The 12436-nt window shown below is 34.6% G+C and overlaps 2 protein-coding genes across 3 annotated transcripts in view; both read right to left on the reverse strand.

Moving 5' to 3' along the window:
- Positions 1 to 3185, reverse strand: part of LOAG_16665 — a 4525-nt gene extending 1340 nt beyond the window's left edge. The window contains exons 1-11 of one of the 2 annotated variants that reach the window (XM_020449315.1): positions 3131 to 3185; positions 2823 to 2966; positions 2631 to 2732; positions 2433 to 2564; positions 2089 to 2265; positions 1641 to 1844; positions 1341 to 1498; positions 1126 to 1226; positions 843 to 937; positions 613 to 731; positions 234 to 328 (exon numbers count right to left, since the gene is read on the reverse strand). In XM_020449315.1, coding sequence (XP_020307175.1) covers positions 301 to 328; positions 613 to 731; positions 843 to 937; positions 1126 to 1226; positions 1341 to 1498; positions 1641 to 1844; positions 2089 to 2265; positions 2433 to 2564; positions 2631 to 2732; positions 2823 to 2966; positions 3131 to 3175 — 1305 coding nt within the window. In that variant the 5' untranslated portion in view covers positions 3176 to 3185 and the 3' untranslated portion in view covers positions 234 to 300. The remainder of the gene's footprint in view (positions 1 to 233; positions 329 to 612; positions 732 to 842; positions 938 to 1125; positions 1227 to 1340; positions 1499 to 1640; positions 1845 to 2088; positions 2266 to 2432; positions 2565 to 2630; positions 2733 to 2822; positions 2967 to 3130) is intronic. The other variant, XM_020449314.1, reaches the window with a different exon arrangement.
- Positions 3186 to 3686: 501 nt separating this feature from the next.
- LOAG_16666 (beta-tubulin cofactor D family protein) lies at positions 3687 to 11387 on the reverse strand. The gene is made up of 21 exons (XM_020449316.1): positions 11194 to 11387; positions 10671 to 10787; positions 10376 to 10472; positions 9882 to 10097; positions 9540 to 9713; positions 9197 to 9343; positions 8978 to 9112; positions 8435 to 8704; positions 8044 to 8228; positions 7611 to 7800; positions 7277 to 7366; positions 6899 to 7168; positions 6487 to 6648; positions 6051 to 6193; positions 5820 to 5939; positions 5499 to 5694; positions 5147 to 5345; positions 4966 to 5045; positions 4658 to 4840; positions 4230 to 4340; positions 3687 to 4062 (listed from the first exon to the last, which is right to left on the reverse strand). The coding sequence occupies exons 1-21, from the start codon at positions 11376 to 11378 to the stop codon at positions 3835 to 3837; spliced, it is 3498 nt and encodes a 1165-aa protein (XP_020307176.1). The 5' UTR covers positions 11379 to 11387; the 3' UTR covers positions 3687 to 3834.
- Positions 11388 to 12436: the final 1049 nt, after the last annotated feature.

Genomic DNA, 12436 nt, shown 5'->3' on the forward strand with positions numbered 1-12436 from the left:
TATATATATATATATATATATATATATATATATATATATATATATATATATATATATATATATATATATATATATATATATATATATATATATATATATATATATAGGTAGTTGTAAAAATTCGAAACTGAATAGCAAGCAGAGTTAAAAATATCCAGTGTCGGATAACGTGGTAAATATTTAATCAGTGGACGTCAACAAGAAATTAACCATTTGAAGCTACCACAATTCACCTGTTCTAGAGCCTAAACATAATATTATGAGAGTTCCGTTGAGATTTGCTTTCAGGAGATTTTGTGTTCAGTAAATTTTAATGATTCTGCAGGTTCTGAAATTAGCATATTTCAGTTTCATCTGTCCAGGAATCTATGATACCTGTCAGATCTACAGATACAAGTAATATTTTGTTTCTTTTTCTTTTTTTTTACGGCTAATTCGAATAGGACTGTAGGACTATTTCGATTATTTGAACGACATAACAGCTTTCCTTCCACTTCACTAAAATATCAAAGTAGAAAATTCAGGTACTCTAACTTCAAAAACACAGTAACTCGCGAAGAAAGGGAGTCCGCTTTCCTGCACAACAAAAATTGATTTAAAAACAAAACCTACTGATATTTTAAAACGAGTTCAACTGCACGGTCGACTTTTTCATATTCATGTTCAATAAATTTCGAAAAAATGCGGTTGCGTCCTTCTTCACCACAAGACCTCAATAAGGATGACAAAACCTGCAAAATTTTGCATCTTGTTTTTGCAATAACAAATCGACAAACACATACACACCCACAAAAACAACCATTCATCACAATTTGAATAAAAAGTATAGGACAATACTTCACCGAACAAACATGTTCTTCGTGTTCATCTGGTGTTGAATCTTTTCTTTTCTGCTTTGATGGAGTTCTCATAAACAGCGGAAAAATAGTTCGCAAACCTCAAAATGCTTTTATAAAAACTTTTAAGAAAAGAATTAACTTCAGGAAGTATGACTTGAAAAAAGATTTACTAGGCGAAGTCATTTAATCGGTCCCTCAAATCGTTCTCGGTTTGAAACAGTCATTTCCTCCTAACCAGTGACCAATGTAAACCAACTACTATCATTAACAAGTCTTAAAGGTTCACCAAGAATATCGATGAACTTGACACAGTTCGATTTTCCTTCTACACCATTTGTAGCATAATCCAAAACTTTTAATGCACTTTCTCGTGACTGCTTACGTTCCCTAAAAAAGGTTAGAGGTTTCTTAAGATTTAGGTAAAAGTAAAACGTGAGAATCAAACAGTTTTGCAAATTTACAGAAAAAGTAGGAATATAAGGATTATCCATAAATTAGTACCTAAGCATAAGATTCATTAACTGAAGGCCTTCACCGTCCAAAAATTTCTGTCTGTTTGGTGCATACATAAGTGCAGCGCACACGGCATTAAACAAGTTCTCCATATGTTCCCGTTCATCTGCACTCCCAGGATCATGACGCTTGTAAGTGGCCAAAGCCTAAAATGTATTAACTGCACTAAAAAAATTCAAATCTATTATAAAGGGTAGAACTAACATCGAGATTCTGTCGACGAGCATTTTACGGAAGCCTTTTCTGAATTCACAGTACTTCTGGAACCGTAATGTAACAAAAACGTACACGAAGCAGTAAATCGAAGCCATCAACTTTTTCCGTTAATCGTTTTCTAGCTAATTCAGTTGACTGCAGAAGCAAAGAAAGTAATTCGCTAGCAAACATCTTATTAGCATCCAAAGCTCCTCGTTGAGTCGCACGACGAAGAAGCCAAGCAAACAAACCCTGTTCGACACAAATATCAGCAAATGGTGGTCGGAAATCGAGCACCTGCAAAAAGAGAATTTTAATTCTACGCCAGTAAGCACAATTAAATATTAAATTCCTCATCTATTGAAGTTGTTAAGTCCTTCACAATCAATACCTATAATACTATTATTTTATGGGAAATCAGAATTTTGAATCACCATTTCTCTTTACCACTTTTCTTCACCATTTCCCGAAAATTAAATCAGCCTTGGTTCGAAAATGCACTAACTTGTAAAGTGAAAGTTAATAAATATCTAAAACCTACATTTTCTACAACCGATAATGCATTATGAATTGCATCGGCTTCATCTTTTATTGTTTCATCCAAACGTTCAATACTCTGCTGTACCAATGTTTCAATCAGCTGATCGGCAACCAACACATCAATTAGTTTCGCTGCAGCACTTTCACCTTCATTCAACGTGTCAACATCTGTTAATTCCTTCAAATAAAAAAAGTTGACAGAGTTCCATAAGCATTGAAAGAAGTTTTTCTGTGATTTGAAATCTTGCAAATACTTATGCCCTCAGTTTCAATTAATTGATATCGCATTGCACTATAATTTATTATTGTTGGTTAAAAATCCCCGCACATTTCGTGCACCAATACCTGCAAAAGATCGATGACAGCGGCAACAACGTCAGAGTTTTCGTGAGCTAATAACTGCAAAAGAGTTGTTGTTGCACCAATATCAATAAGCAATTCGTACAAATCGGGTTGCGTTGCCAAGGCATGCATTTCCTTAAATAGCGACGCATAATTCATAAGCGGTATAGAAAGAAAAATATTGTAAAAATGAATATGAACCTGTATCGCTTCATTTAATTCAATTTCGCTATCCATGAATTTTGCTGGTTCATCGCCATATTTGATGCGCATTTCTCGATTTCTCAGACATCGTTTCTCCAGCTAAAAAATGTAGAAATAACTAATACAACGGAAACAACCAAAATTACGGGAAATAGCATTTCGAGGGGTACAAATGCACCGAAATTGGACCTGCATAACAATTCGTTTAACAGCTGCTTCATCAACAACCACTGTCTGTGATTCATCCCGCTCCAATGCAGCCAGAATATCTTCCGGTGCGGTGGTTGCTGTAGATATATTTGCAATATCAATACGAGGTCGCTTCAACTGCAGCTTAAAAAAGTAGCACTGTTGTTAACCAATATATACCACCCAGCACTCAAGATAACATAGTTGAACAAATGTTTTTAAGCTGCAGTTTCTATTCTTGGGACAGCACGATAGATAAATGAAACCCCCCCCCCCACCCCTCCAAAAAAAAAGGAACTTCCCATTACCTCGGTCGATGTTCGCAAGATCTCCGTCACATCGATGGAAGACATTTTGCTACAAAAAAAAAAAAATGTACAAGTATATTTTTTTGAATCACATTCCATGAAGTTAGCATAATTCTCTTTTATCAATCTAAGTAATTGGGAGCTTTACATGGAGCACCACTGAATTCTTTCATACCGCCAGAAAACCATATTTCAAACACTAGTTCACAGAAAGATTATTCTCTAAAAAATTTCTCTTATTTCTCGGACCGTTCCTTTGATACCGGTGTTCATTCAGGTGACCCTCAGAACACTAGAAGTCACAATAATGGAGGTAGCTGATCTCGAGATAAAACATGCATAGTTTAATGGAAGAAATGTGCAATTATATCATTTATTTAAAGAAATGCCAACTATATCAGTTATTAAAACATCGAGATCGAAAACATGCAATAAGTTTCAGATACCAATAAATTAAAGAAGATTTAACATTTTGCGCTAATACCAATGATAAAAAAATAAGAATTACAATTGCTCATAATAGCAAAGAACAGATGTCGAAAAAAGCCATGAATAAAAACATGTTGGATGTTCCAATTACACTCAATTTCTTTCCATCTGGAGGCATTTTTTGAGGGTGTTTGTTATAAAACCATAAACCTGTGCAAACAGTGTTTTAAAAACTCAAATACGAATGATTACTATGGTCAATAAATATTTAAATATCAACAAATTACATTTAACATTTCAGCAACTGAACGGCTGACTTTTACGAAGTACTGCTCATTACCACTAATATTCCACTTTGTTTCTGAAAGTAAATTCAGCAGTTCCAAGCGCTTATTTCTTTCCGCTTCACTGCTGCTATCACATTCGGAGACTAAACATTCATAAAGCTGTTCCGCTGCATTACGACGCATTATGGGATAACGGGATCGCAAGGTGCGAACAACCTGAAGAATATTAAATAATTTTCGAACACTATAGAACTAGGTTCGTGGCAAAGAACTCGTAAATGAATGAGTTCAAATAAAATTTGTCTAAATACTGTGCAAGGAATAAAAGTGAAATTTTACAATAAATTTTGAACTTTACAATAATCGACGAAAAAAAAACTTGCCAACGAAGCAGATTTCTGCCACACTAGACTAGATGAACTGAAATGCAAGAAATGGCATAATACTGAAATACATATCCTGACCTTTTGTGCACTTCCTTTAACTGTCGCCTCCTGTAAAATTAATATTTCATTAAAATACACTGGTGCTACTATAAACCACCGAAAACAGCAAAAATTCCAGACAACCCATTTTGTAAAGTTAAGAGCTAGCATTTTTGTCGTACTAGATTAATCAATAAGCTTTCGATCTATTAAGCAAACCAGAAAACAGAAACATGAATAAAATAATTATTAATAAACCATTTCACAACATTTTAACTTGTGATGTAATATCTTCGAGGAATCAAAAAAAAAAAACTTCCGAGTGAAAGTCAAACTAAGTAGAAATAATCGTCAAAAATTTGTAAAAGTATAAGATAAACGTATACAATCGCGACACGATCCACAATTTTCCGAAGAGAAGGTGAGGAATCCGGATCTGCTTCAAAACATTCTAGAAGCTGTGCTGATAAAATCTGTTCTAATGTGCGAAACAGAGGTTGAGTTACACGCAGTAAGTCAGCATTATTGATTAAAATGGATGCAAAGCATTGAAGAAAAATTTCCAGTTCCTGTAAATTTGAAATATTTTTCCCTTTTTAATATAAATATTTGCTTAAGAACATTTTGTTTAAAAAGTGCACCATAGCACAGTTGTTCATAATGCTAAATTTATCATATTGCACTATTAACTAACTTGTCGTGATCCACGAATATCAGAAATCACCGAAAGCAAAGCATCAGACGCGCCTCGCATCGTAGACTCCGTAACACCGCCTAAATTTCAAAAAAGGAGAACGAACACTCCTATGGCAATTTTGGAATCAAAGAAAAAGCTCCAAGAATAGCACTGCCCATAATTTGGCTTAAATATTTACCAGCAGATATAATAAATCCACTTAAGGCGGAATATCTGTAATAAGGACTCCTCAACAGCAAAGCTAATCGTTTGAAGCAAGATGGCGATCTCCAATCCATATTCGAACCATTAACCAAATAAATTTTTCTCAGAATTTCTTCTTCCTGAATACCTTCTAGCCCTGACTGCAAGATTTTCTTCATTACCAAAGCAGCGCACTGAAAATAAGAGAGGTCGGATAATTGCGAAACCAAAAATACTTTTAAGGTCCATCATTAATTACGAATCCTTGTCGTAAATAACGACGATAGTTTTTAATATGATACACAGCAATACAGAGTGCGAAACCTTATATATTCTGGGAGAACTACCTCACGAGTTGCATCAATTTTCTCGATAGATTGCTGAATTATTTTACAAATTGCTTCAGAAATACGACCAACAACATTCGAACAATTTTGTGCAAGAGGCAGAATAACTGCAAGCGCCCTCATCGCTTCCTCACGCAAAATTCTTCCAACATCACCCCTTTTATCCATTGTATAATCGTCCAAAGAATTGATGAGACTAAAACATTTTAGTTATAATAAGATATAAGCAAGACAGCTAATGGTGTAACATTATATATATATATATATATATATATATCACTAGTAAAATGTGCTTTACAAAATCGAAATCTGATGACCAACCAATCAAGGAGTTCAGCAATGTTGCCCACCGATTCAACCCCAATTGAATCGACAATGCACGTAATAGCTTCCACACAAGAGCGTCGCCCATAAGCCCAGGTTGCATCCAATGCACTAGATCTAGAAAACATACATAATCTAAATTACTTAGGTTACTTTTCATACTAATTAATTTAAAAAACAATGGGACGAAATAGAATAATTAATGCGAAGTAAGACGAAAATGCTAACCCACTGATTGTAAACATAAGTGTACGAATTATTTCAGCAGCGAAAGAATCGGATGACGTTGAGAGCAACAACACTTCACTTGGAATTACACTCAGAAGAGCTGCTGTCCCTTCTCTATCCGATTCCACTTTGGCAGTAACTACCTGTAAGCGTGAGTCAAATCCCACTATTATTATTATTCTTAAATATGTACAAAGTTAAAAGACATATTAATTTGACTTAGATCTTGAGACATCCACATTCAAAGCTGGATATAATTTTTTTTCACAACCAACTCCGACAAGCACACTTCAATAACAAAATAAACACTACAAGAAATAATATACTATCTCCAAACCTGATATTCTGAAGAAAATTTATTAAATATTAAAACTAACATCAATATTGCAATTGCTTCACCAATATTAAAAACAAAAGTTTTTAATAAACCTCGTACCTGCGGCAAATAAATTTGACGAATTCGAAGCATCAAAAATTCGGCGCTTGAGTTGTCGATGTAAAGTTTGAAGAAAGCTGCTCCTGCCTGACATGCTCCTTTTCTAATATCTCCATTTTCGTCACAAAAGTTCAGTTCCAAACAACAAAGCCAATCATCAATCTGAAAAAACAAAAAGTTGGAACATATATTTTCTTTGTGAAAATCACGGCTATTGATTGTTTCAATGACTTTTTCTTCATCTTGATGACACTAACTAACAGACTCACATTCAAACAGTCGGACGTTTGTTTCGGGTCATCAAGTTCTGAAATCTACAACATGTCAAATATTTCAATACAGCAGCTGCTATCATAGCGGATATTACAAAAACGAACTGGTATTTGATTAGTCGTAATTAACAAATGTATACTTTTAAAATCTCTTTCGGTATCACAGATGATAATGACTTGATGAAAATGTTCATAGCTCGTCGCATTAATGTAGAACTAAGTGAACGGGTTCTTTTCTTGCACATAGGGTAGACTATACTGGGTATTTGCGCAACGTTTTCGTACAACTCCTTATCCAACAGCGTCCCACACTTTTTCAAACCTGATAAAGTGGATGCCAGTGCAACAACACCTCCATGTCGCACAATCAGTGACTCGCTACTGACCAGTGGCATTAATTTTTTAAGAACCTACAAAGAGTTTATTTTCTGGACTTTTCGTAAAATAACTGCTTGTTTTGTAAGGCAATTGAAAATTAAAAGTTCCTATGTAAAGAATATGAAAAGAAATTATGATACCTGAGCGGAAACAAAACCTGGGTCAAAAGCACAAAGACGTTCGAGTGCTTTCGCAGATAACAAGCGAATTTCTTCATCCCAATGAATTATCTATTAAGGAAGGAATAATAAAGACAGAAAACCAATGTAAAATACTTCAACAGTTGAAAAAGATCACGAAAACTATTCAGTAAAATATTAAAAATGTGTGCCAGCTTTTATGGACTAATTTAGCAATAGTTTTTCTCACGAAAATCCTCGTATATAATCATCTTTCTTATCCTATATAATTTCTGATAAACTAACTTCTTGTAATTTACTGTGATTATATTCTCTCAAAAATTACAAATGAAACCTTGAAAGACATGAGGTGCTCGATAATCGCCCGCGTGTACCTCGAATATTTTGCTATTTGACATGAGATCTCTAAATAAGATTTACAACGTTGTCCAACAGCAAAATAATCAATTTTCGTCAATATCTCGATGCCATTTGAGAATGCACCTTGCCGACCAACAATTTCTTGAAATGCTGCACTGGCAGCTCTGAAAACAGCTGCACGGTGCTTATAAAAAATAATACCAGTCTTACGATATTTTCCTTTTGTTCGAATCTTTCTAAACATACTTTACAATACCTTAAAAAAAGTCACACAAACGTTTACTTAGGCATAATTTCATGCTTAATTAAGCCACACATCTAACCAAATATTTCATACGGTGCATGCCAATATGCAAAAGCTAGCAAAGTTTGGATTATAAGTCAGTAAACGAATGTAAAGTAATTACCGTCTTACGTTAACTTCTCTGTCAAATAAAGCTACACAAACAAGGCATGTTGTAATCTGTTCAACATATTTTTTTAAATCCACTGGACGAAAACCTCGAGCCAATGACCAACATATATAACAAGCTGCATCTCGAACACTAGCTCCCAAGGCATGATGTCCTTGCGGTTCTTCAAATATTAAGGCCTGGAAATGCAGGAAATGAAAAAAGACAACCAAAGAAAAACAGAATACGCTAAATAAAATATATGTTCCAATCTTTTAAGCCATATATGAATACATATAACTAAATTTCAATCAAACAGAAGTCTAAAATCACATTAAAGAAAAAGTGCTTCTAAAAATGAATGATGCCCAGATATATGTGATATATTTATGCATAAACAACTAACATTTAGGAGAATCTTTACAATATCCGGAAGTCTTTCTAGGGGCAAAAAACCCCGCCTTGAGAGTTCAGCAACTGCCAAACAACCACCATGCCAGGCGGCATTCCCAGAGTGCAAATTGAAATTAAATTTAATGATATTGCAAAGTATATCATTTGCAAGATATTTCGGCAAACGAGATAAAACCCGTCCAATACCTTTCGCACCAGCCCAACGTATATCGGTATCCCGATCACGCATTGCTTCTAGAATTGTATTAAGAACCACTTCCAGCTGTAAATATTAATTTGTAATTGGTCATATTCTTGATTACAATAATGAAATTGCCTCCCACTGCATACTTCTTCCTTTCGATCTCTGTAACTTATTTATGCAAGTAGAAAGCAAGTTGTACGTTAGATTTCCCAAACTTGCATCTTGCATAAAATATAAGTTTGATATCACTCGCAAACAACATGTTTCTATCTTAACCTTATTATGCTCTCTTCCATCCTAATAACAAATCATCTGGAAGTAAAGCAAAATAATATTGAAAGTAATAATAACCTCGGCATATGGGACTTCATAAACTTCGTCCGTAAAAGTCTCTTCCTCTAAAGCACTTAATTCTCGATATTTTGCAAAACCATTGCTTTCCAAATTCAGATTATGGTTCCCATTATCGTAGCGCCACTCTGCAATCTTAAACACAAAAACTAAGAGCGATTCACTACAAGAAAAAAAAAACGAAAAAATGAATGGAGATCGAAAGATTCAAATACTTACCCTTGACTTAAAAAATATCATTCCCAATCTCTGAACAATTTTGACCGTTAACTTTTTTACAGTGAAATCGGAGTCTTCAAGGTGACCTAGTCGATGCAAGGCCTTTAACACTTGATTTGCGACAGTCAGTAAGTCTTCACGTTCTCCCTAGAAAAATAAAGCAGAACAACACAGGCGATCAAAAAGTTTACATCCAAAAATCTGTAGTATGTAGCTGGCGTTTCACTGTATGAATACAAACATTTCATATTTTCCATGATATTATCCAAAGTTCCTTGACCGTTTCACTTCATTCTCCATTACCTAATGAATTTATGAGAAACAACTAGCAGTTGCATTTTACCTTTTTAAGAATTGCTGCAAGCAAACGGAGACTACCAACGAGTTCATTGTCAATTGACCATTTACCTTCACAATTTTCAATTGCCGAAATACATGGATCTACCAATTTTTTCAAATATTTCTTGCGCGCATCTTCACGAGACACTACCAACGAAAGTAACAAAGCAGCAGAATGCTGTAAAGTTTCCACTGCTTCGAAATTCAGTCAGTCAACAAAAGTTTTAAGAATTTAAAAAGAAAGACGAGACAACGAATTCACATTCTCTATAGTATAAATTTAAAAAATCGAAATCACTGATTCTTTTCTGAAGCAATCTTAATTTCTAAAAAATTCTAATCATACCTGACACCTATCAGTATTTATATACAGATATGGCAATACAACGGAGACTATCCTTTCCAAAACATTACGACCACTCTTGCTTTCAAGTTTGCTCAAATCAAATGGATTCTTGCATAAGATCACCATCCAAAGAAGGAGTATATACCGGGAATCCATATCCACTGTAGAATCAACATATCGTTCTAGTGAAGAAAGTACTTTCTCCATATATTTCATCTTGAAAAACAAAAACATTATGGAGTTTTCCTTTAAAAATAATCGGATTTTGCACAAATCTGCGTTACTCTTTTAGAGATGGTTGGAATTATATAAATAAAATATGCTCATAGAAAAGCAGGAATAAACAAATAATAGAAGAAAATTCAAACCTCGAACAATAAAAACGATCCTAAAAACTCTAAGAAAATATTTTTTATAATTTGAAGTGATAAAAAGTTTCATGATTTCAGAAAAATGATGGTAATTTTTCAAATGTAATCGTTATATACACTTACTTCGTGAGGTAGCAATGAAAGGAACACCTTGTATCCCCTAACTTTTGATATATGTGCAAGCAATGCAAATGCCACATTTGATACATCATCGAATCTTCTATAAATATTCGAAATATGAAAAAAATATTTTAGTGTTTATGTCCATATGATATAAATACTAACATACAATTCTAGGACTAAATAAGTAAAAAATGGCGTTATTTATGTCTTCCATAGCATAACAAGAATCAGTTGGAGAACTGAAGGCAATAAAAATACTATTCAGATCTCATAAAAACAAACGAAAGAATTTTACTTCGTTTGTCCACCGTCAAGAAATTTGATATATGTTAGTAACTTATTCATCATGATTGCCATAAAAGGATCAAGCAAACTGGACTGTTCTTGGTATAGATCAAGCAGATATCGAAATCTGAAGAATGGGTTCATAAACAGACATATTTCAAGCAAAATTTATGCAGAATAGTACTAGATAGGTGAGAGAAACCCAGGTAATTCTGAAATTCGTCGTTGCCCTTACTCTGGACATGTAAATGACTTGTCAAACCCTCAAGTTCCTGATAACAATTTCGTATGTTGTGCTTCACTGTAATCTAAGCACCGTGATATAATCATTACTATAGGAAAATTTCCATTTTTAAAAGCAGTGTTACAAAGAAATTTGTGACTACGTTTGACATCAGTAATTGAAAAGGTTCATAGAATCAGGAGGCATATCCTGTAAATTAACAACGGCAAACAGGAACAGAAGCAGCTCACCTCACAGACCTCACATACGGGATAATCCACATGTGATAAGATGTATGGTTAAAGATAACCTTTCAGATCGGTTTTCTACATCATGCTGACTGCTTGCAAACAAAGGTATTAAGTCGATAATGGCAAATACTTCTTGCTGATGAGCTCCAGCAAATGTTTTCTGTTGCTCTGCAATACCGTTTTGCATCAATGAATCAACAAGAGGCGAACCAGGCACCACATCCAGCAGCACTTTTTCCTGCATGCTGAAATTATTTACATCAAAATAGGGTTATCCCTATGCAGATCAAAATCCACCGTGAGAAACTTACCCAACTTTTTAACCTTTTATTATTCTCACTTTCTTCTTATGTTTCATAGCAATTTAAAATGAAAACTGACCCGTGGAAGACTAGTTCAACAAGTAATAAATGGCTGACCCTGAAGTTAGGGAATAACTGATTCGCTAAACGTGAAATACACGACCTGTGCCAACGAACAATTCTAACCTTACCGAGAAAAGTCATCTAACTTCTTTCCAAACAATTTAGTTCTTTTGGTCACTTTGACTAGGACTCAATGATTGGACACATGTCCCACAATTGTTACTGATAATGGTACCTCACTGAAAGAAAGCAGGTAAAACAATTTTCCGAAGAAAAAAGGCGCTATTTAGTTAAGCCAGAAGGGCAACAAAGACAGAGAGTTAACACTTAAAGATATGCTTCCGATATCTGTTTGCTGAGCATACCGAATACTTTTAAGCTTAAAACTGAAGTGATGAAATTAAAAGTGAAAAACGCCGACCGGGACATTGTTGCTATTATGATTGGCCGTATTTGTCTCCACGCAAACGATCAGAATGTGGATTAATCAGGATTGAGGGAGGAAGGGGGGAGAGAGGGATAAAGGAGAGGAATTAATTCTCCTACGCTGTCCGTTTGGACGGGGAATAACGGATAAAGGTCTTTAGAAATGCTTCACCCTATCCCCCATCTTACTTTGCATATGCAAACTGCTTCGCTCTTTTCCTCCATGTCTCTCCATCTTTCTTCTAACCAGTCTTAGCTTAAGTTCCGAAACTTTTTAACCATTTGAACGGCAGCTTGGTTGGAAAGTTAAACTGAATAACTTACATATGTGTTTATTATCAATTTGTAAGTGATCGGTACATGCTAGTGTTTGAGGGATATATTTGTTCATTTTTCTCCCTCATCTCATTATCGTCACGTATTCTTTAAGAAATTAACTCGTTAACCATCTCTACAACATTTACATCGCCTTCAGTTGTTGTGGAGAAAAGCTCAGTTCTGTAATTTGTTG

The sequence above is a fragment of the Loa loa genome, assembly GCF_000183805.2.
Source record: "Loa loa unplaced genomic scaffold supercont3.12, whole genome shotgun sequence".
Classification (NCBI taxonomy): domain Eukaryota; kingdom Metazoa; phylum Nematoda; class Chromadorea; order Rhabditida; family Onchocercidae; genus Loa; species Loa loa.

Bases quoted from the DNA above. Each gene is read 5' to 3' on its own strand.
- LOAG_16666 (XM_020449316.1), bottom strand. From the start codon at position 11,378: ATGCAGGAAAAAGTGCTGCTGGATGTGGTGCCTGGTTCGCCTCTTGTT. The intron at 9,714-9,881 runs GTATGATTAGAA...GAAACTTTACAG, and splicing joins TAAATACTGATAGGTGTCAG to CATTCTGCTGCTTTGTTACT. The intron at 8,229-8,434 runs GTTAGTTGTTTA...CTGCATTTCCAG, and splicing joins TTGTAAAGATTCTCCTAAAT to GCCTTAATATTTGAAGAACC.